The sequence below is a fragment of the Monopterus albus genome, unplaced genomic scaffold (genome assembly GCF_001952655.1).
Source record: "Monopterus albus unplaced genomic scaffold, M_albus_1.0 scaffold433.1, whole genome shotgun sequence".
In the NCBI taxonomy this organism is placed as follows: Eukaryota; Metazoa; Chordata; class Actinopteri; order Synbranchiformes; family Synbranchidae; genus Monopterus; species Monopterus albus.
Genome location: NW_018128313.1, coordinates 68,003 through 93,174, shown reverse-complemented (window position 1 = coordinate 93,174; position 25,172 = coordinate 68,003). Strand labels below are relative to the sequence as shown.

The 25,172-nt window shown below is 41.9% G+C and overlaps 1 protein-coding gene across 2 annotated transcripts; it reads left to right on the top strand.

Moving 5' to 3' along the window:
* Positions 1-1,007: 1,007 nt before the first annotated feature.
* mtmr7b (myotubularin related protein 7b) lies at positions 1,008-24,182 on the top strand. Of its 2 annotated transcripts, none has more exons than XM_020586984.1 (14): positions 1,008-1,327; positions 1,932-2,057; positions 3,540-3,702; positions 4,363-4,520; positions 12,788-12,916; positions 13,004-13,138; positions 13,249-13,381; positions 13,908-14,017; positions 15,919-16,044; positions 17,594-17,643; positions 18,908-19,108; positions 20,220-20,354; positions 20,714-20,840; positions 21,638-24,182. In XM_020586984.1, the coding sequence occupies exons 1-14, from the start codon at positions 1,304-1,306 to the stop codon at positions 21,983-21,985; spliced, it is 1,965 nt and encodes a 654-aa protein (XP_020442640.1). In that variant the 5' UTR covers positions 1,008-1,303; the 3' UTR covers positions 21,986-24,182. The 2 variants fall into 2 exon arrangements, with proteins under 2 accessions (XP_020442640.1, XP_020442641.1); XM_020586985.1 differs by having other exon boundaries at positions 20,714-20,892; positions 21,638-21,800.
* Positions 24,183-25,172: the final 990 nt, after the last annotated feature.

Below are 25,172 nucleotides of genomic sequence, written 5' to 3'. Positions count from 1 at the left end.
ATGTTATTCTGATAAACAAAACGGTACCAAATGCCATAATCAACGACAAAAACAGAGACTCCATTTTATTTCACTGAGAACACACACAAAAAATTATTCTGGTAGTGCTACTTATGAGCTGATGGCTAACTAGGTTACATTGAGATACAAAAAGATTAGTGAGAGTGCAATGTACTAACAGCCCTTTTTAGGATGAAGAAATTGACAGAATGTGGGAGAACTGAGGCACTTGCAGCAGAATAGTACATTACAGACTCTATATACAGTACACTATATAAGCTAATGATAGCTTATATAGTGAAAACCTCATACGTAATGCATAGAAAATGTGACATATCAAATAAGTATAGAATTGACTAAATGATATAAAAAACAAACAGAGGTAATTTAAAAAAAATTAGGGCCATCTGTAACAAGAAATCTGAGGGGGTATCAAGATGCCCCTTTATAAGATTAGAAAAACCTGCATGAGGATGAAATTTAATACTTTACCATTATAATACCCCTTAAACTGGGTTTGCTTTGCATGACCATGCTGCTTGGTTAATTTATCTAAGTGTAATGTAAATGTAACTGATGAAATGATAAAATCAAGATTCTGATGAAAGTTGATTAAGTTCCAGTATATTACTAAAAATACAATATTTGAATAAAAAAACCCCAGTGACAGGAGATACGCACGAACACGCTCTTGGCTCGAGATGTCAACCGGTATCGACTTTGCGGAAAACATCTTTGAATGCTCCGTCGTGATTTTCAACTTAAAGCAGGAGTTTCACTGATTGGATGGATTCAGTACAACATTTGGTATCCTTCTCCCACGGCGGGAGAGGGACACCAAATGTTGTGATGGTGGTGGTGGTGGTACTCCCACCGCCACTAGTTTACTTTATGTCCAGCGGGGCCGCTACTAGACCGAGGAATGTTTTTTCATACTATAAAAACACTATGTCTTATTTTGAAAGATATAACCGGAAACTAGACGTATTATTATGTATAACGTGACAGTGGTGTGGTACGTACGCAGTAATGAACCCGTTATCAGCGTCACTAGCTCGCGGAGACAGAAGCTGATAACGGGTACTGTTAATGATGGGCAGCGGTAGTACGCCTTCTCTCCCGGTTTAACCGAACAGACCCGGAATTCAGAAAGACGGAAACCATGGGACATATTCCAGGGTCGTGTAGATACAGCAGCCACGGAGAACACGGGTCGTTTGCTGACGTGAAACGGGGAATATAACCGCAGACGAAAAGAAATCCTCAAATACGCTCTCTCTCTCCACCATTTTGGTTGTCGGTGATGGAGCACATCCGGACGCCCAAGGTAACACCACTCGGCATTTCTATATGTGTCCGGTAACAGACTTAGACACTGAATCCCTCACAGACAAACCTGACGCATGCGACTGTAAGCTCAGATGCTCCTGCCATTAAAATGAGTTTTTGTTACTTATACAATATAACTATGGAATATATTGGAGATATTCTGTGCTCACACATGTTCCCAGTCATGACGTGGTAATGCAGTGATGCTGGCAACCACCATTTTTCTCCTGTCTGCCAAGCTGGCAGACATACACAGGCCTCATGTGGACCCCATCCACCACAGTACCACAGCATCATGGTCTGACCCTGTTTATATAGGATATAAATTAGTTACCATGGTATGCACACTATGCATGAATCTGACATGCTTTACAGTAACACATCAAAAAAGTTCCTACATGCCAACACGTGACAGAGACGTGTGTTTGTTGCATACAAGTGCATACACGTCAATAGTGTAAGCTATTATTACTGTGGTCTTGGGTTTATCTGCATGTCTTGGTGAGTGTACAGACCATATTTGAACTTCTTACCTATTTGTCACCTTTAATCAGTGTGTTTTTCGTATACACCAGTAATCTGTGATATTTTGCCTCTGTTAGGTGGAAAATGTGCGTCTCCTGGACCGGTCGTCAGGCCAGAGAAAGGTCAGCACTGGGACTCTCTACCTTTCTGCCACACACACCATCTTTGTGGAAAACAACCCTGAGACACGCAAGGAGACATGGGTAAGTTGGAAGCAGGGCGCTGCAGCTGTGAGAAATGAAAACTACCTTTAACGCTTCATTCATGTCCATAACATTATGGACACTGTATTTCTATTTAGCCATCATCACATCACTGCCTGACTGAAATCTCAGAGAACTTCATCCAAAGTAAAGCCTGGCTTTCTTTCTCATGTTGCTGACTCATATTGTTAAAGCCTTTCTCTGGGTAGGCTGCTGCTAATTACCCAGAAAAATAGTGCAGCGAATGGAGAAAAATGATTTAGCTCAGACACGCTTCTGTTTATTAGTCTGAACTGAATGTGTTTAGGTCTTTAGACAACATCCTGCACACATGCAGACAGAGGTGTACCAGCTGGAAGTGAATGGTAAATGAAGACATGCTGTGACAGTAATATGATCTGCAGAGTAGCATCTGTGTGATCTGGTGTTACTCAGGCTCATTTTATCATTAGTCACAGAAATGTCAAAGTAGTTTCTCTAAGCAAGCTGTCAGAAATACTTGTTTTGATCATTTAAACAAGAGCTGAAATAGACCGAGAGGATAATTTGATCTTTTCATCCTTTGACTATTGAAGAAAGTCTGAATAAGGAGCACAGTGCAGATGTAGGCAACATCAAGCAGTCCTCAGAAAGTCACCTGCAAATGACTGATGTTCAGATGCAAATTCAGGAACTGTTTTCATTTATTACTTAGGTAGAAAATACTCTTCAACATGAGGCCATTGCCTTAAGAAACAGTTTCAGCACAATCAGAACATCCAGTACAAACAGGAGAAGCACACAGAAGTTAAAGTAGTTATGCCTCAGCTTTAGAGTTAGGCCTTGCAGCTACAATATGTTATTCTGTGGCTGCTTCTCTTTTCTATTATTGCTTGTAGAACCGTCATGATGATAGGGCATTGGGAAACTTGGCTGTTTTTGAGCTTCACTGTGGTTTGAATCAAATGGTATAATTTTAATTTTTTGTGAAAATCCTACCAGCCTTACGAAGCTCGTATTACCTCATGACTGTCAGCACTGGGTGAGTGCTGAGTTTCCAGACACATGAAGGAAAGATGCTGCCCTTCCCCCCCTTCATATCCCCTGTAGGAGGTAGATGAGGAGTCTGCCTTATCCCTCTGGACTTCACTAGATAATAATGGCATACAGGGGTATCACATTTCACCCAGCAGGCTCCAACTGTGCCCACTGGAACTGCAGGAACAAAGAATACAGATTTTAGCTTGTCAGCTTGTTTAAAGAAAACAGCTGCTAACAACCTTCCACTTGTTCTTGGTCACTGCATTTACTTCCTGTGAGAACAGCCCAGGAACTCTATTATGAACTGATGGTGACATTTCCTCTTCAGAATTTTAGATCACAAGACAGATTACACAATAACCTGACACGTGTTGGACGTAATGCTGCGCACTTAAAACCTCATTATGTATGCTTTTGTGCTTTGTTAGTGAATAGTGAGACAAATGTGTGGATGTGTTTCAGGTGCTGCACAGCATGGTGAGCAGTGTGGAGCGGCCGCCCAGCACCCCTGTAGGAAGTCAGCTGATCCTGCGATGTAAGGACTTCCGGGTCTTCCAGATCCTCATCCCACAAGAGAGGGACTGTTCAGATGTCCACACCTCTTTGGTCAGGCTGTCTCGACCAGGTGGGCGTGTGTATTTGGGTAAATCTATGTTTGAGTGTTTTTTATGCACACAAACATTTGCTCTGCATGGTTTCATGAACTGGTGTGTTCTCTTCTCCCCACCCCCTTGGCTGAATGGACAGGTGTTGGATGAAGGGGTCTTTACATTTGGTCCCAGATACAGTGCTGCACAGCACAGACCAATCTGTTTGCTTAATTTTGTAATAGGTCAGGCAAAAATAAGCATTTGGCTTACTAGGAGGGACAAAATGAAGGGGGCAGTTTGTTCAGATACCAGCCTGTTGTTTTTCAGGGCTGTGGTGTCAGCACGTCTTAAAGGACCTTTTAAATGTTATAGAATAGTATCAAATTTAGAGGAGTTTGTTTCTATCAGTGGATTTGGGAATGTTTTATGAAATGTCTTACAATAATCACTGGTTCTTAATTTCCAGTTGAATAAAGCTGGTCATTTACCTTATTTTTGTTCAAGATGTCAGTAATAGGTGTCGGGTGTTGTGCACATGGGCTACATATGAACAGGATGTGTGTGTGTGTGTGTGTGTGTGTGTGTGTGGTTTTATTTATGTATTTATTTTCTTCTGTGGTTCTATTATAAATGAATAATTTGGTTTATTAAAAGTTTTGTTAAAGGTCAAGGTCTCCTCTCCTCTCCTCTCTCAGAGAAGTACAGTGAGCTGTACTGCCTGTCCTTCAATCCCAATGTGAATAAAGAGGAGAGAGAGGAGTCGTGGAAATTCATAGATCTCATGGCCGACTACAAGAGGATGGGAGTTCCTAACAATCTGTGGGTCTCTACAGCAGCCAACAGCGAATACAGGGTCAGTCTAATTGTGACTTGTGCATAGTCAGGTATTACAGTGTTTGTATAACAATTACAGGACAACCACTCAGTTGATGAGGTTGAATTAAAGGTATAGAGACAGAGCGCAACATGTCATACTTAGAAAACCATGCCCACCAGGGGTGGGGGGGATTCCTTGCTCTCCATTGACTTTGTATTGGGTGAAGTTGTCTCTTTGACAATTTGCTCTTTTTACAAATACTGAATAATACCTAAAAGCAACTCTGTGATAGGATGCACTACCAACAAGGCAAAGTACCCAAGGTTAAAGTTTTAAAAGCTGCCGAACAAAAAGCTGTGAGGCTTTAGGAAGACAAAACTGGCTAAGATGTTAGGCATTAGCAGGAACAATGAGAAAACAGAAATCATGACACTTGATGCAGTATGTCTGTGTGTGGCAGACATCTTGGTATGTTTACAAGTGCCTTAGCTAACTGCAGTAGCTTACCAGCACATAGCACAAGTGAGGAAAATTGGTGGTCCATTTATTTATTTCCAGAACAGATCTAGAGGAAAGCTGGGGTGCAGTTGATGACTAAAATGATTATGGGACAAGTTAGCTGTCAGAACGTTAGCTGTGTGTTAGCAAGCTACTTGTTCTTCCTACTAGTGCCTCACATTTATGGCCAAAAATATTGGCAACCCTGCATTTAGATAGCTAGCATAGCATAGATAGCATTTAGATAGATGTTAGATAATGCACCACGTCTCTTAGAGAATTGTAGCAGTCACAAATTCTATTGTATTCTCATGTTTATTTCTCTTGTTTGCATTGGAGCAACAAAAAAGCAGAGAAAAAAAGCCAAAATCTGATTAATTCCACACAGAACTACAAAAATGGACTGGACAGAATTATTGACACCCTTTCCAAATCATCAGAAACAGTTGTATTTCAAGCATGTGATGTGCCTTTAATTTGTAATGAAACTCGTGTAGCAATCAGTAGGTGCTGGCAACATAGAAATCACACTGGCAACCAGTTAAAATGGAGAAGCTGACTCAACCTTTGTGTCATGTGGACCACACTTAGCACGGAGAAAAGAAAGAAGAGCAAAGAATTGTCTGAGGATTTGAGAACCACAGAAGTGGAAAAGCTTGGACAGTCTCAAGGCTCAAAGTCCATCTCCAGAGATCTGGCTGTTCCTGTGTCCACAACATTTACAGCCCAGAGGTTTACAGCCCATGGCGCTGTAGCTAATCTCCCTGGGCGTGGACAAAAGAAAACAGTTGTATTTCAAGCATGTGATGTGCCTTTAATTTGTAATGAAACTCATGTAGCAATCAGTAGGTGCTGGCAACATAGAAATCACACTGGCAACCAGTTAAAATGGAGAAGCTGACTCAACCTTTGTCATGTGGACCACACTTAGCACGGAGAAAAGAAAGAAGAGCAAAGAATTGTCTGAGGATTTGAGAACCACAGAAGTGGAAAAGCTTGGACAGTCTCAAGGCTCAAAGTCCATCTCCTTAGATCTGGCTGTTCTTGTGACCACTGTGCACTACATTTACAGCCCAGAGGTTTACAGCCCATGGCGCTGTAGCTAATCTCCCTGGGCGTGGACAAAAGAGAACAGTAGATGACAGATTGCAATGAAGGATTGTTTGAATGGTGGACCTCCATCAATGTTCAGTCAAATCCAAGCTGACCCGCAGGCACAGGGTGCAACAGTGTCATCTCGCACTGTCTAACACTATCTGAATGACAAGGGAAGCTATGGTAGGAGACCCAGGGAGAGCCACTGAAGACACAGACATAAAACAGCCAGATTGGAGTTTGCCAGAACTTACCTGAGGAAGCCATAGTCCTTGTGGAACAATGTCCTGATGAGACTGAAACAGAGCTTTTTGGTCGAGCACATCATTCTACTGTTTTCAGAAAATGAAAGTAGGCCTTCAAAGAAAAGAACATGGTCCCTACAGTCAAACATGGTGGAGGTTCACTGATGTTTTGTGGTTGCTTTGCTGCTTCAGGCACTGGATGTCTTGATTGTGTGTATGGCATTATGAAATCTGAAGACTACTAGTGAATTCTGGGGCCCAATGTAGGACCAGTGTCAGAAAGTTGGGCCTCTGTCAGAGGTCATGGGTCTTACAGCAGGACAGTGAGCCAAAGCAGACTTCAAAAAGCACCAGAAATGGTTTCAGACAATGAGCTGGAGAGTTCTGAAGAGGCCAGCAATGAGTCCAGATCTAAACTCCATAGAGAACCTGGGGAGAGATCTCAGAACAGCAGCTGGGGAGAAGGAACCCTTCAGATCTGAGAGACCTGGAGCAGCAGGGAAAACTCTACAGGTAGAGGGAGCTCAATTTTGAAAGTGGTCAACTAAAGAAATCCCATCCTTTCGTTCCAAAGCCATTTCTCCAAAACAAAACTCAAAATAAAACTGATAACTGTTGATAATTATCCAACAGAAATATAACTACCATGGTTTCACTTTTCAGCCCTTTTTCTTCTCTCAGTTATCGCTATCATTCATCAGCCGCACCAGTGTTAATTCTGGTTTTATTTCTTGCAGGATCCAACTTCTTTTTAGCTGTAACTTTCTAGAATACAATCTCCATGTGTGAACGAAAGCAGCTATGGGAACCTTCTTTGCCATAGCTTGTTAGCTTTAGCTGTAAAAACAGAGCTGTAAAACTTCTGCCTGCCTGGCCTTGTGGGAGACTCCTGGCTTGTGCAATGAGTGCAAGGGCAGAGTGCACTCAAGTAGGAAGTTAGGTTGACAGGCAGGTAGGCCATCCAGTGGTTTTGCTCAGACCGAGTAAAGTTACTGGTCGTTTTTTTTTTTCAGCCTTGCTGCTGCCACAGATGAGGGATTTTTTTTTTTTTATGTTGTCCGTGCATTTACTGTATTCACAGCCATCGGGATGAAAAGACAGTTTCAAGAAATGTAACAAAAATGCTTCAGAAATTCGCTAAGCCTACCTTTAAGTGGTAACCTTATGCAGGATGGTGTTATTAGAAATGAAAGTTACTTCTTGTATAAAACAAATTGGAGCTGATGTGAAGTTCTTCCTCTACTAAAGCCATTACTTTAATATACTCTGTGGTGTGTAATTGTCTACCTACAGTATTTTTCTTGCTAAGTGCAGTTGGTACACTGTGTACTCAGGACATTTACAAAGTCATAGATAAGGTAACCCTGGCCTCATTGACAGATTATCTGGAGGCAGCTGTTTTTGCTAACCTGAAGCAAACAGACGCCCTTTCAAAATGAGACCATAGAGTGATCTTCTTAACTCATAGCTATTAGCTCAGTCTGGTTCCAGACTTACTGTATATGTGTTCACAATGTTGCTGGACTGCTTTTGTTACTTACAGTACTAAAGGTTTTGATACATCTTCTCACTGAAGGGCTTATCTCTGTTTCTATTATTTTTACATTGTAGATTCATACTAAAGATGTAATTCAGTGGGAAAGTGTGTCCAAACATTTGACTGGCAGTGTATAAAATCTATGCAACAACACTTATGGAGTTGTGTAGTAAGCAAAAATATATTTCATATTTAAGATTCTTTATAAAAGCCACTGCTTGCCCTGATGACAGCTTTGCACACTATTGGCAATATGCGAACAAGCTTCACAAGATAGTTACCAGGAATGGTTTTCAGTTAACAGATGTCCTTTGTCAAACATTTGGTGAAATTTCTCACCTTTTTAATGCATTTGAGAGCATTGGTTGTGTTGTGCCAAGGTAGTGTTGGTATACAGCAAATAGCCCGTAGTGTGCAGTACTAATCCATATCATGGCAAGAACTGTCCAATTAAGAAACGAGAAAAGACAGTTGATCATAACTTTTAAGACATGAGGGTCAGTCAACCTGGAAAATTTCAAAAACTTTGAAAGGTTTTTCAGTCATAAAAACCATCAGACACTCTGATGAAACTGGCTCTCATGAGGACCTCCCCAGACCTTTGTGGCAGAGGAGAAGTTCATTAGAGTTACCAGCCTCAGAAATTGCCAGTTAACAGCACGTCAGATCAGAGCCTAGTGCTTCCCAGAGTTAGTTAGCAGACACCTCTCAACATTAGCTGTTTGGAGGTGACTGTGTGAATCAAGCCTTCATAGTCAACCAGCCAACTAGTGCTCAGCATATATGGGAACTCTTTCAAGATTGTTGGGAAATCATTTCAGGTCGCCACCTCATGAAACTGGCTGAGAGAAAGCCAAGAGTGTGCAAAGCTGTTACCAAAGTAAAAGGTGGCTAGTTTTGAAGGATCTAAAACATCTTTAACATGTGCCATTTCAGAGTGTTGATGTATTCACTATTAATTTACAATGTACTAAATAATAGGAACAAAGAAAATACACTGAATAACAAGGTGTGTCCAAACATTTGACTGGCACTGTAATCTAAGAATTTAGAAATATTTAATCTTAACTTAATATTTAATTAGAGACAGGCAGTCATAACTTTTAAAGGACTAGTTTGATATTTTTGGACATATTCTTTTTTCCCCAAGAGTTACAGTGCCTTGCGAAAGTATTCGGCCCCCTTGAACTTTGCGACCTTTTGCCACATTTCAGGCTTCAAACATAAAGATATAAAACTGTAATTTTTGCACATCGAGAGACTGAAATTTTTGCCCATTCCTCCTTGCAAAACAGCTCGAGCTCAGTGAGGTTGGATGGAGAGCGTTTGTGAACAGCAGTTTTCAGTTCTTTCCACAGATTCTTGATTGGATTCAGGTCTGGACTTTGACTTGGCCATTCTAACACCTGGATATGTTTATTTGTGAACCATTCCATTGTAGATTTTGCTTTATGTTTTGGATCATTGTCTTGTTGGAAGACAAATCTCCGTCCCAGTCTCAGGTCTTTTGCAGACTCCATCAGGTTTCCTTCCAGAATGGTCCTGTATTTGGCTCCATCCATCTTCCCATCAATTTTAACCATCTTCCCTGTCCCTGCTGAAGAAAAGCAGGCCCAAATCATGATGCTGCCACCACCATGTTTGACAGTGGGGATGGTGTGTTCAGGGTGATGAGCTGTGTTGCTTTTACGCCAAACATAACGTTTTGCATTGTTGCCAAAAAGTTTGATTTTGGTTTCATCTGACCAGAGCACCTTCTTCCACATGTTTGGTGTGTCTCCCAGGTGGCTTGTGGCAAACTTTAAACGACACTTTTTATGGATATCTTTAAGAAATGGCTTTCTTCTTGCCACTCTTCCATAAAGGCCAGATTTGTGCAGTATACGACTGATTGTTGTCCTATGGACAGAGTCTCCCATCTCAGCTGTAGATCTCTGCAGTTCATCCCGAGTGATCATGGGCCTCTTGGCTGCCTCTCTGATCAGTCTTCTCCTTGTATGAGCTGAAAGTTTAGAGGGACGGCCAGGTCTTGGTAGATTTGCAGTGGTCTGATACTCCTTCCATTTCAATATTATCGCTTGCACAGTGCTCCTTGGGATGTTTAAAGCTTGGGAAATCTTTTTGTATCCAAATCCGGCTTTAAATTTCTCCACAACAGTATCTCGGACCTGCCTGGTGTGTTCCTTGTTCTTCATGATGCTCTCTGCGCTTTAAACGGACCTCTGAGACTATCACAGTGCAGGTGCATTTATACGGAGACTTGATTACACACAGGTGGATTCTATTTATCATCCTTTGTCATTTAGGTCAACATTGGATCATTCAGAGATCCTCACTGAACTTCTGGAGAGAGTTTGCTGCACTGAAAGTAAAGGGGCTGAATAATTTTGCATGCCCAATTTTTCAGTTTTTTATTTGTTAAAAAAGTTTGAAATATCCAATAAATTTTGTTCCACTTCATGATTGTGTCCCACTTGTTGATTCTTCACAAAAAATTACAGTTTTATATCTTTATGTTTGAAGCCTGAAATGTGGCAAAAGGTTGCAAAGTTCAAGGGTGCTGAATACTTTCGCAAGGCACTGTATACCAGAAGATTGATACCAAATTCGTGTGGACACAAAGTATGAATCTGCTGCTAGCAGCAAGCTACACACAAACAAGATTCAACATGTTAAGCAGCGAGCTTTTTGTCTTTGTGCTAAGCTAAGCTATCCGGCTGCTGGCAGTAGCTTCATATTTAATGTATATACATGTGATGTAGACTTGTGGTATCAATCTTCTCATTTAATTTTTGACAAGAAGGCCAGTAAACATGCTTCCTAAAATATCAAATGTTTACATTTTCATTACAACTTCATACGACAACAGGTGATTCCGCCATCGGTTTTTCCTCTCTGCTTCCCTAACAGACAGGTCATAAGTATTCAGACCCTTTGCTCAGTATTTAGTAGAAGCACCCTTTTGAGCTAATACAGCCATGAGTCTTTTTGGGAATGATGCAACAAGTTTTTCACACCTGCATTTGGGGATCCTCTGCCATTCCTCCTTGCAGATCCTCTCCAGTTCTGTCAGGTTGGATGGTAAACGTGGGTGGACAGCCATTTTCAGGTCTCTCCAGAGATGCTCAATTGGGTTTAAGTCAGGGCTCTGGCGGGGCCATTCAAGAACAGTCACGGAAGAGCCTTGGTGAGAGAGGTACAGAAGAACCCAAAGATGACTGTGGCTGAGCTCCAGAGATGCAGTCGGGAGATGGGAGAAAGTTGTAGAAAGTCAACCATCACTGCAGCCCTCCACCAGTCGGGGCTTTATGGCAGAGTGGCCTGACGGAAGCCTCTCCTCAGGGCAAGACACATGAAAGTCCGCATGGAGTTTGCTAAAAAACACTTTAAGGACTCCAGGATGTTGAGAAATAAGATTCTCTGGTCTGATGAGACCAAGATAGAACTTTTTGGCCTTAATTCTAAGCGTTATGTGTGGAGAAAACCATGCACTGCTCATCACCTGTCCAATACAGTCCCAACAGTGAAGCATGGTGGTGGCAGCATCATGCTATGGGGGTGCTGCAGGGACAGGACGACTGGTTGCAATCGAGGGAAGGGTGAATGCGGCCAAGTACAGGGATATCTTGGACGAAAACCTTCTCCAGAGTGCTCAGGACATGACTGGGCCGAAGGTTCACCTTCCAACAAGACAATGGCCCTAAGCACACAGCTAAAATAACGGAGTGGCTTCCCAACAACTCCGTGACTGTTCTTGAATGGCCCAGCCAGAGCCCTGGCTTAAACCCAATTTAGCATCTCTGGAGAGACCTGAAAATGTCAACCAATGTTTACCATCCAACCTGACAGAACTGGAGAGGATCTGCAAGGAGGAATGGCAGAGTATCCCCAAATGCAGGTGTGAAAAACTTGTTGCATCATTCCTAAAAAGACTCATGGCTGTATTAGCTCAAAGGGGTGCTTCTACTAAATACTGAGCAAAGGGTCTGAATACTTATGACCATGTGATATTTCAGTTTTTCTTTTTTAATAAATCTGCAAAAATGTCAAAAATTCTGTGTTTTTCTGTCAATATGGGGTGCTGTGTGTACATTAATGAGGAAAAAAATGAACTTAAATGATTTTAGCATATGGCTGCAATATAACAAAGAGTGAAAAATTTAAGGGGGTCTGAATACTTTCCGTACCCACTGTATATACACAACGCCACAGTAATGTGATGATGATGATGGTATTGGTAAAAATAAGTAATGGTACTAGGGAGAAACATTAAGCCGCAGAGTGACCATTAAAGAAAGTATAGTAATGGCTTTATTAATGAATATGGTTGGTAGTATTGATAGTTTGGTATTGACAACAAATCCCATGTGCATTACTGTAGGGCTATGAAACTCTTACAAACACATTAGTGAACCACGCTGTTGCACTGGGTGACATATTCCTGCATTACCATGAGCAAACACTTTCCTTCCACGTACACTGTCCTGCTGCCCCAAATACTCACTAGAGCACCAGATGTGTATTAATCCGCAGATAAAAATAGTCCCCCAAAAACATGTTATTTACTCCTTTTTACTAAAGACTCCAATGTCCAGCTGTTTGGGGATTTTTGTAAAAGATGAAGCTATATATTTATAATCTTTTTTAGAAATGTATTTCTGCAGGACAAACCGTTCATCTTCTGCAATCTAACTAACAGGCTAGGGAAGTCAGAAAATATTGTGAGATGGACTAACATTGCTGTTTTTTCCATGGAATTTGTTAATAATAAAACAATCCTAACATCATTCTTTAGTCTTCATCCTCACCATATCTCCTCACACTGAGAAACATACAGTATCTCAAAAATAAAAGTCTCATCACCTGTGAAATAATGTGTACATTATGTGACTTGGGTCATCCTGATGTTAAAATGTGTGTCCTCCAAGGTGTGTGATACGTACCCCTCAGAGCTGTTTGTGCCAAAGTCGGCCACACCGGCCATCACTGTGGGCAGCTCAAGGTTCAGGAGTCGAGGACGATTTCCTGTTCTGTCCTACTTCCACCAGGACACACTGGTCAGTGTGGCACACAAACACACACATGCACAAACACACACAGGAAAATGATGAGAATGATGATGATGATGTTTTATTGACCGATAGGCAGCGGTGTGCCGGTGTAGTCAGCCACTCTCAGGCTTTAGTGGACGCTGTCAAGAGGATGAGATGATGCTTCAGGCTGTGATGAAGTCCAACCCTGGTAGTGACTATATCTATGTGGTGGATACAAGGCCCAAGGTATTGTAACCCACACCCACTCTCAGACACACCCAAGTACAGCCACAGTGTATAATACAAATATACAGAGAGCAAAATATTCACATATACAGTACTGTGTCTATGTCCAGCTGAATGCCATGGCAAACCGAGCAGCAGGTAAAGGCTATGAGAACGAGGACCACTACACCAACATCAAGCTGCAGTTCATTGGCATTGAAAACATTCATGTGATGAGGAGCAGCCAGCAGAAAATCATTGATGGTAACAAGAAGAGTGTGTGTGTTTGTGTGTGTATATACATGTCTTTTGATGGTTGTGTGGACAAATTTCAGTTCAGTACCATCTTTGTCTTGTGTGGCTGTACACTGGGAGGACCAGATGGACCTTTATACCATGGCAGTGAGGACATTTTGGCTGTTCCTCACTTTTTGACAATAGCTGTTTGAGGGTTAAGACTTGGTTTTAGGGTTAAGGATAGAATAAGATTTGGGTCAGGTATTAGGAGAAGGGTGGGGGTTACACATTTACCTAGCTGTGATTTTTAAGGTTAGGGTCAGGGACTTGGGAATACATTATCTCACTGAGTGTTCTCACGACCATAAAAAGTCAAAGGTGTTTGTATGTGTGTTGAGCAGCTTGCACAACTTTTCAGCATGTGATGAAGAAAGGGCACCAGCTGAGGGAAGAGGAGCTGCTATCAGTACATACCCAGACTTCTTTTGACAGCATCTTGTCCTATTTTCCTGTGTGCTTATGTTTGTAAACCTCCTCTCTTTCTTCAATGCAGTGGGTGACATGCGATCTCTGTCCATGACTGACTTTCTGTGGGGTCTGGAGAGCTCTGGTTGGCTCAAACACATTAAAGCCATACTAGATGCTGGGGTCTTCATTGCCAGGGTGTGTACACAGTCAGACACAGACACACACACAGGCATGTGCTCAGACCCACAACCACAAGCATTTTAAATACTGAAAATGTTTGATTGGATTCTAATCATATAATCTATGTAAAGACTCATAAAACCCAGGTGTGAGGAAAGTGTAAGTGCAACAAAGATGCAATGAAGATCTTTTTAGCCTTTGGTGGTCTCTGTTTGGTACCTGTACGCTTTATGTCAGTGTAATGCATGCATGCATGCATTTTCTACCGTTTAGTCTCTGAACGGGGTCACGGGGGGGGGGGGGCAGAGCCAATCCCGGCCGGCAATCGGGGTATACCGGTCGCCAATCCATTGCAGATTTCAGTGTAATGGAAGTGGTTAAAAATGATGGGAAGTGAAAGGTGAGGAGAAAGCAAAATCAGGTGTTTACTGTTGACTGTAAATGGTGAGATGAGATATTTGAAAATACATTACTCACTGCGTCAAACAGAGATGCTTTGTAGTGCTGACTGTCAGTGTACTAGAGCTACTGTACAGTCATCAATGCCAGGCAAAAAGGCCGATAAAAGTGAGACGTAGCATTTTCATATTAAAACACTAGCATATTAATTATAAGACAGTAGAATGATTTTCATAAACGAATGAGACCATCACTGAGAGGGCCATCATCTCTGCTGGCCTTCAGTGGAATTTTTTATTATCAGATAACTGATATACTTTTTCATTAGTCTGTTAATTATTTAGTTTACAAAATATGAAAAAAACTATGAAAAACATTACAATTTCACAGAGACCACTTTTCATATTTCTTGTTTTGTCAAAACAACAGTCCAAAACCTAAGAGAATATTTGACATTTTGACCTTATATTTAACTAAAATTACTTATTAGCACTGGGGGGCAGGTCCACTTGGCGCGACCTGCCTGTCTTCCGCCTTTCTCTCCTCTGCTCTCTCGACCTGCGGGATCTGCACCTCAGCTGTGTTGCATTCGGTAATTAGCGACTTGTTTGTCGGTGCACACAGCTGGGGTGCATCCCGATGATTACCTTTCCTCCTTATTTATACCTCTGGCAGACGCTCTGTCTTCGCCGGAGCATTAACTTAATCTCATTTTGTACGTTGGTTACATGTTTCTTGTGTTACACGTCTCCAGACATCCACGCTGACAGTTCCTGTGCTGTGGATTTCCTTTTTTGTTCGCCAATCCTCCTGGGTAGTTTGTTTATTCACCTGTTCGTCCTGTTCCTCCCACTCTCCTGTTTTTTGCCATTAGCCTGTCTACTCCCCTTGTCGTCCTGGTCTCCTCAGCCACCTTTGCCCAGCCCTGGTTGTATGTGTTCATTGACTCTGTTCCTTTTTTGTGATTCCCACCATTAAAACCACCTTTGTTACTAGCACCTGGGTCAGCAATCTTGAGTCCTACCTCAGTTCTCCCTCACCCTCCTGGTGAGGGGGACTAAACCTTAACACTAATAATTAGTCAAATTGTTGTTGCAAATGAAAATTGAAAAATTGCTTTATGGCACAAAATGGAAGTTGTTTTACCAAATAAAATAGGATAAGGGCCAACCAGCAAAAGAGTAGAGCCTGATTCAACTTTTGTGGCATTGCGATGCAATGAGGTAAGGCACTGCGTTGGCATGTCCACATATTTAAAAGCACACATTCCCAGTGGATGACTTTGTAACGCTGTGTGTGCAGTTGTTGAAGGGTACAATGTTTGCCTCTGTGATAAAATGCTATATAATATAACTCAGCAGTTTTTAGGATTGGTTACTGAAGTTGAACTTCTTGGATTAAATTACGCAACCTCTCTGGTACCTGAGGAACATGCCCACTCCACCACACACAGAGCTGGTTTTGGTGTGAACAGCTGGTTTAAATACTGCCGCTATAACTGCTCTGTCTGTCTCCAGGCGGTGACTGATGAAGGTGTCAGTGTGTTGGTTCACTGTTCAGATGGCTGGGACAGGACGTCCCAGGCCTGCTCTGTAGCCAGTGTACTGCTGGACCCCTACTACAGAACCATCAAAGGACTCATGGTAACACACACGCACGCACATTGTGAGAACAGTCATCAACATCATTCGTTCCCTAGCCCCTTACCCTAACATATCCCCTGACCAAAACCTAATTCTAACCTGAGCCCTAGGACCAATCTTAACCCCTTGAAGTTATGAGGACCAGCCAAAATGTCCTCACAGCAATTGTACAGAAATAAAGTTTGTCCATACAACTATAGAAGGATATGTACCCACTAGGGATGCATCGATACCGAGACCAGTGTTGGTATCAGGTTCGATACCACCCTCTAGTACTGTGCTCGTGACTCATAAAAGTTGTCCGATACCACTTAACAGCAGCATTTACATTAACCTCAGGCCGGCTGAGGCACTGATTAGGCGGTGGAGAAGACATTTCAGTGCTTTGTGGATATTTTAAGACAACTGACGATGACTAAAGTAAAGCCGACTGTGAGCTCTGATTCTCTGTTCTGTGTCTCTGTGACAGGGAGGGAGGGGTGCCCACAGGCACACAAACTGTGTGTCTGTGAGTGCACAGACATAGAGGAAAAGATGACGAGGTATAGTAGTTAATATTTTACTGCGACAACATTTGATATGTGCAACAAAATCCAGCAGCAGTGGAGAGGGTAAATAATCAAACACCTGTTGAACAAGCAGAACACAGCAACGTGTTCACTCTCCCCACAATCAGAATGCCTCATCCTGTTCACTCATATGATGCTTGTTATGCTGAGTGTAGCAAATTGATGAGAACAAGACAAACTCTCATTTTAAATAGTTAACAGCAGAATCTGATGGGCTGTGTGTATGAAAGTTAGCTGAATCCTTGTGGACTTGGAGCCTGAATCCAGCAGCTCCTCTACAGCAGAGCAGGCGTGTGTCCAGCTGAGAGAATAGGACGAAGCCAAACACAGCAGCAGTTTTAAAGTAAGAACATGTCCATCCATCCATTATCTATACTGCTTAGCCTAATGAGGGTCACGGGCAACTAGAACCAATCCCAGCTGACACTGAGCGAGAGGCGGGGTACACCCTGGACAGATCCATAAGAACATGTACCCTCATTAAATGAAACATTTATATTGCTGACTGTGATATTATCCGCACCCAAACTTTCTGCTCTGGGCGGGGTTGTGAAATCATTTCATCCTAAAAGAGGGTTGTGCTCCTATAAAGGCTAAAAACCACTGTATCACAGCATGAAGTAGGCTCCAGACCTTCAGTCAGTTAAATGTTATGGTCAGTAGGAATGGTGGCAGTGCTGTGTTTATCACAGTTTTCAAATTTCCTGTTATAATTTTATCACAATCAGCAGATAAATCTCAAGATAATATAAACTCTAATTTGGATTTGTAGTGTAGAAACACTGCATTATTATTAAGTACTTGTATCGGTACTTGGTATTGGTAAGTACTCAAAAATATAAGTACTTGTACGTGATCTGAAAAAAGTGGTATCGGTGCATCCCTAGTACCCACACAGAAACGCAGCGTTCTAAGACACATCATGACCATCTCAGTTATTATCTCTGGTTTATTCCTCCTCTTCCTCTCCTCCCTTCTAGGTTCTGATAGAGAGAGACTGGGTTGCCTTTGGACACAAGTTCTCCCACAGGTCAGTAACTGTGCCTGACTCATGACAGACTTCAACAGTGTCTGAAAAGCACAGTCATTATAATAACTTTGTGCATTCTATTTTGGCAGAGAGGGCCAACCGCTGGTCTCAACAGTTGAACTGTGCAGTTAGACAGTTTGCAAATTAGCATTTTAAGATGTCAGATAGTAAACATCACAACACCCCACACATCTTTTGTAGCTGTAAGAATAACACTAGGAGGCTGATGTGCACAGACGGTCCCAATCTGCAGTTTGTATAGAAAACCTGATACGACATGAGATAGTAATTGTAATGTTTTCAAAAGAATCAGATCAGTTAAAATAACACATTTACTGTAATACTACAGCAGGTTCAGGCAATTGATACATTTAAAACTGGAAATGCTTTGGTTTTGGGCTGTGTATAAATGAGGCAGGAAAAGAAAGAGGAAGAAACAGCGTGGTAGGTGGAAACTAACAGACAAACTGTAAGAAAGTGTGAGACTGGCAGGGAAATTTTTTTTTAGACAGAGACGCAGACAGAAAACTAGGCTGAAGTTACTTATAAATACTAGGTCAACAGATTTGGGTCAGTACAGAAACCCCTTCAGATGTTTTTCCATAATTGAGAGCACAGAGTCACAACATTACTACTTAAAGGACAGACACATCAGAAAAATAGTTCCTAATGATGAAGATGATTAGAGAGGTTTTCTGCTTCTGGCTTTATTTCTGAGCCAGAGAAATGATTCAAATCAGGGTCACAACTAATAGAATGTGTTCAGTATAGAATAATCTATTGCTGTTTTAAACATTTTAAAATATTTTTATGAATAATGATGATTAAATAACAGACAGTACACAACATACTGTACTGTATAGGTCACATAGACCCAAGATAAATAAATCCAAAGAAAACAAACATAAAAAGAATTTACAGAACAAAACACACAATTTTCTACAGTTTCCAAATCTACTAGTGTTCTAATAAGGAGGTAGTAATAATAAGCCTTACCTATAAAAATTACAAACAAGATGGTTAATGATATCATGCTCTTCCTGGCCACATGTTGAAGTATGAAGCACTTTGTTACTGCTGAAAAGTACTATATTAAGGCAGTCACTTTTATATTAATGCTTATATTATGTTATCATATGTATATTTTCAAATATGAAGCGTTCATGAATGTCAGCAAAGGACAACCAGGTGGAACAAGTCCACATGTTGCATTTGTTAAGTGTGTAGTGGGGTGGAGAGTAAGGAGAGAGCTGTGTGCCTGCAGGTACGCCCATCTGGATGGAGATCCTAAAGAGGTGTCCCCTGTCATTGATCAGTTTCTGGAGTGTGTGTGGCAGCTGTCAGAACAGTTCCCATGTGCCTTTGAGTTCAATGAGCGCTTCCTCATTGCCATACACACCCATGTCTACTCTTCTCAGTATGGGACTTTCCTGGGCAACAGCCAGAAGGAGCGCAGGGATATGAGGTAAACACACTGGCCACTGCATAGTGTTGCACCATTTCAAGTGGCTGACTGGACTTGAGCTGCTTAAATGTCAAAATACAAACAGGAAAAATACACAGACACATACTCACATGTACAACACATGCACGTAGGCATCCCCTCGATCAGTGAATTACAGACTTTGTTGGAATTCTGTTGGTTTATCCCCCACTCTAGGACATTTTTTAATGGTTATCTCATCAGCTATTGTAATTTCTGTTGCTTTTTTAATTTGTCGAGGACTACTGCTGTAATCAGTGATCACAGATTATAAAGTCAAATAATATCACATCTACAGCACTGTGTGGTTGCCCAGACTGTGAATCAGACTCAGATTTGTTTTCATCTTACAAACAAAGGATTCAGTGGTGTGCCTGAGGTGCTGTCATGACTAGGGTTGCAGCAGTATACTGGTTTCACAGTATAAAATGGTATATAAATTGACAGTTATCACACCATTACACATGTATTTACACGTTATTACTGGTACTGAAGAAATCTTGCCCAACCGCCTGTCAGACTCCTCACCGGTTGCCACACGCACACATGAAGCGGACAAACGTCAGAGAAGGAGGCAGAAATCACCAAACTCAGCAGTACAGGATTACTTATATGCAGTTTTTCTTTATCATGTTTATAATTCTGTTTATTCTTCATAGTGTCACTCTAGCACTGCAATCCAGCTCAGTCAACTGGCACAATCACTTGCAGTTAAAAAAAGATCCATCTGTTTTCATTCCTTTAACCTTTAAGGGTCATAGTAGCTGGTAATAATAGTAATTGTGTAATACCGTATACTGTAAAACAGTGAAACCATGATATTTTCTGAGATGGTTATCATACCATGAAAATGTCAAATTGTTGCAACCGTAGTCGTGATTTCTAGCAACTCTGAGCAGTGGTGGATACGGGGAGTATTTATTTTGAATTTGAGACAGAAATCACCTAAAGTGGTTTCAGTTTGGCGGCTGGGAGATTCATATAACCTGTAAATGTAAACAAGCAGCACTAGTTCCTCCGGTCTTTTTTTTTTCTCAGCATCATACATTTATTGACCCTGTTGTTGGCTGGTGTGTGTATTGTTTGAATGCAGGCTTCATGAGCGGAGTCATTCTTTGTGGCCTCAGCTGTGGTTGGACAGAGCCCAGTACACCAACCCACTGTATAAGGCCGAGCTGAGTCAGAGTCAGGGCGTCCTGAGACCCAACACCACCCCCTACTGCTTCAAGTGAGTCACTGCAGCGTGTGCATCCGCACTCACACAGGGAAAAGTATTAATGGTGCACAAATGTATGATAAAAATGTACTGGTGTTTGGTGAAAAGACAAAATAAATACTGCTGCATTCTGTACTTACTACCTTTCTAACATATAGTAATGCAATATATTATATGTATGTACAGTACAGTATATTATCTAAATGAATGTATGCTTAATTTCCTTTTCTTTGCTACTTATAGAAACAGATATTGTCTGTTGGCTGTCAGAGCCTGACATAATCAAGAAATAAGGGGAAAAATATTAAAAGAAAACCATTATAAAAATATATTTTAATGCCTTTTTATTCCATGTCTCTTCTTGTCTCCAGAATGTGGAAGGGTCTCTATAACCACATGGAGAAATCCACACCTCCTCATCAGTCACCTGCTGACTTCCTGTCTGCTGTGAGGGAGGAGTCCCAGCAGCTGGAGGAGGAGCTGACCAATCACCAGGAGGTACCGCCAGGAGGAACCGCCCACCACCACCACCACCCGGGCTCCAGACAAGGCATACAACACACAAAGACACCCCCTGTTATGACACCATTTTAACCCCAGTTCCACATCCACTGCTTCAAAATGAGTCTGAAAACTCTCTGAGGTGCTGCTCACATGAGAGACTTCAATGCTATAGTATTACACAGTATTATCCATCTGAAATCAGGTCATTGCTTCCTCTTTGCCCAAATGAAACTTAAATGTCTCTGGTGCCCACATTCAGAAAAACATTGCCACTGACAAATACATACAGGATGCAAGTTCTGTGGTTTATACTGTGTGCGTTAGCCCTGAGCTGATGTATGTTCACAGATACTGGAGACCTCTTCAGCATTCACCCCCTGAACAGGGGGACATTTGTCTGTTCACACTTGAAAGCGCTACTTAATTTCTTTTCAGCCACTAGAGGCTCTAGTGACACAAAACAAACTCACCACTCTTTGTCCCTCCCATCCTGCTTCACTGCGACATAAACTACAGATGCCTGGTTGTGACAAACTGTAAAATGCAGCCTCCAGTTCAAAGCTAGCCTTAGATGACTAATGAGTAAGTTTGTCAGTCCAGTAGAACTGCTAATGTGACACAAAGCAGTACTGTTACACCAAACTTAATCCAAGCCCTCCACATTTTCCACCTCCTAACCCACTCTGTATACAGAGTGAGAGAAGAGCTTCACATTGCTGAGGCATGAAGGGAAGAGCTCGTGGCTAATGACAGAAAGTCTGTGTCTTGTCGTGTGTCTCTCATCTGTGCAGAGAATAGCAGCCCTGACAGGGAAGCCAATCATGTGGGAGAAGATCGAGGTTTCGAGGAGGAGGACTAGCCGCCTGCAACAGAGGCACTGCGGGCCGGACCCGCCCACCACTTCCCTGGACCACGTCGCCAGCCCTGCACAGGACAATGGTCACATACTGTCTTCTAAAGCAGGCAATCAGAAGGCTCAGACCAAGGTTCTCACCTTACCTTTAGGACCACATACCAAGCTCAAGAGTCACGACCCTGATGACCTCTCCACCTGCAGCGACCTGGAGTCCGGCGTGGCCGACCTCAGCAGCCGGTCCTCCAGCGGTGGGGACTACGGTAAGGACCCAGACATGGAATGAGGCTGTCTGTGCTACTGCCTGACTGGAAAAAAGGGAGTCCTGCCACCTGGAAGGGCAACGAGGAAACAACCACTATAACAGTAGATTCTAAAAATATGTATCCACACACCTGGAGGGGAGCAGAGGGAGACGCTGCTGAGTTATACATGGTCAGTAACTGGCAGCTCTAGTTTGCCTCCTGCCTTCTCAGCCTACTGGCGGTTCATCACTTTGTTTTTCTGACTAATTCTGTGTTTTGATTTTTTAAATTTCATTCATCCATTTCACAAGGCCAGATAGGGTGCTTTTTATGTGGACTCAGTTACTGATCTTTGTACTTTAAGAACTGCACTGTTGCTACTGTGAAATGGACATGTTTCATGAAAGTACACTGAGATCATGTAGGGTACAGGCCTGGTGAGGGGAGGATCTGATGACACACATACAAATACTAAAGAGATCAGCCTCAACTTGTATCATTCCTTTTTCCTTTTCAAGCACATTTCTTGCAACAAGATGCAAGAATCACTGGATGATTTCTTTCCATCCAGTCCTCCTTCTTCTTCAGTAAGAGATAAAATGCATTATGATACTAGTAATAACAGTGTGTCCTCTGAGCTTTTTCATTTTCAGGCCACCAAACGTTTTTACTTTAGGCAGTAACATCAAATGTCAACATACTGTGTCTGCTACAGTCTGGACCATGTTAGATGTGAGGGGCCACCGGTTCACTAACACAATAGTAATATCCATAGAAGCCCAAACAAAGTCACTTAAATATTAATTCTCTGTATTTTTAATTATGTTTTTTGTCTATGTAGCGGGAAGCAGATTGATGTTTTGGGTGCAAGGCTTTTTAGATGTGTGTGGTCATTAGCCTGACCCTGAATCAGCCCTCCATCTACACATTAGGGGTTTCATCACAGAAAGGAACAGAAGTCAAACTAAGTCGTTGCTGCTAGGGAACATGTCAAATGGAAAACACTGGGCAGCTCAGGCAAAGCCTCCTCTTGTACTCTGATTTTAAACAGTTTCTTACCTGGGACTCCTCCAGGACTCTATCACTGTGTAAAACAGAAACCAGCCACCAGGGGTCAGTATGAATTCAATCAATCAATGTAGTTCAGATTAGAAAGATGCAGTAAACAGTGCAAACCTTTAAAAACATGGATTCTGTAAAGAACTTTTTCAAAAGCTGATCTCCAGCGGTGATGGAGGTCAGATGTAACAGGAAGGGAGTATGACTGGACCGGTTGGTTTCCCAGGGACAGAACTTAACCAGAACATTGATTACAACAAAGGCTGGAATTTAGTATTTTCTTTATGTGCAATATATAATATCACAGCTATTTCTCCTGTTGTTTATGTTGCAGTGTACTGTATAACATTCACACTGGTGTCATAATATTTATCCTTAGACCTCCTGAATCCTTCAGTGAGAAAGTGTAAGTGATGAAATTCAGTGAAGCTACTCAGATAATGTTCTTCTCTAGACGATGTTTGACTGATATGTCCTTTAGGAAGAGCTCACGTGTTTTTAGGTGATGTGAACTTTTTTACACTGGCACAGATGGGTTACCACCAGGTCTGTTTCAGTCTCTACACTGTCCACAGGGATCACTCCAGCAGCACATGAAGAAGAGTGGACCTGTCAGAGCACATCCCATGTTACTGTACTTAAAGCTGACAATACAAACCCACTGTGACTCCAGATCAATGTGACTGACTCCACGGGTGTTGACGAGCAGTCACTGTGCTGCAAACACATGCTAACGGAGCAGAGTGTCTTCCCGCTGAGCAGCGAGGTTCCGCTGTGGGACTGAACAAAGAAGGTGACCAAATATTTTAGTACAGATAATGTTATGTAGTCCAGGTTTTAACCATGAATTTTAAGAACAAAAATCACATATACACCGGAGATTCATACAGCCACATCAAGGGAACAAAGGCGAGAAAGATTTCACCGTGTTTCATTGTTAGTGTGTGAAGCACTTTGGCTCTTACAGCTGCACTGAGCTGGCAAACAGATTTTCCACTAGCAACAATGACCAGCATGTGATGCTGTGTGAGATAAACTGAATCTGATGAGCTGGACGTCTCTGGACCTCTTCTCTCTCCTAACTTTGACATTTCACTGTAGCCTGTGATGTATATGTACATGTGTGTGGGTTCTGTATCCATTGATGTAAATGATGTATCAATAAAAGGAAAGAACTGCAACATACTGGGTGTGAAATGTCCTTTGACATGACAGAAACCGCTTCCGATACCAAACTTCCACAGATCTTTACCGGGACACTTCTGCTGTTTTCTCAGTCCATCACAGAGCCAAACAATGCGGAGGGCCTGATGCTGATGAAGCCTGTCTCCATGAGCAGTCAGTGGAAAGTCCAGGCCTCTGGTTGAAACTTGAAATTTGTTCCAATCATTTCTCACCATCAGGTTGGGCAAAATCCTGTGAACTGTCAAAAACACAATCCATGTTTTATGTTGGTATTTAGGCTCTGGGTGAGGCTCGTGATCGGATGACTGCTGTGAAATGTGTTGAATACTAATCACTTCATGGGGGAAACATTCCTGTGAATGTCCAGGTCCAAATTCAAAGTTCAGTTCAATCTATTTAACAATCCAGTCACTGAAACCAGGAGAAAAACTCATCATCATCCTTGAGTCTCACCAGTAATGTTGTGACAGAGCCCGGTACTGTACACCGTGTTGAGATCAACTGTGTCACCATCACATCCAACGCTACCATCCTTTTTGTCATTGTGTCATGGTGCCAGTTCTTTAATAGCCACATTTAGGGGTTCCTCCTAAAAAGTTTAACAAAACCCAGCCAGTGCATTATCAGGTTTTATATAAATTTTTATGTCCTCATATTTTATACATTTCAGCAGATTTAAAAGCGATGAGTGACAAAACACAGAACTGTTTTATTTCTATTTCTAAGCTGATACATCATTTAGTTGTCAAGTGCCATACGGTATGTTGTGAGCAGTACGTGATATAATATACAGTACAAAGTATTACTTTTCAGGCACAGTTTCAGAATTTGCCATGAGGTACCATTGGGGCCATAATATTAACAGATTTCACACGCTTTGTCAATGGATTTCTTAATGTTTTGGTCCTACTGGGACTTGATCCACTGCTGCTGTGACTCTTACATGATGTCACCAAGATATTTTGTTCTTTTAAGTCTTTCCTC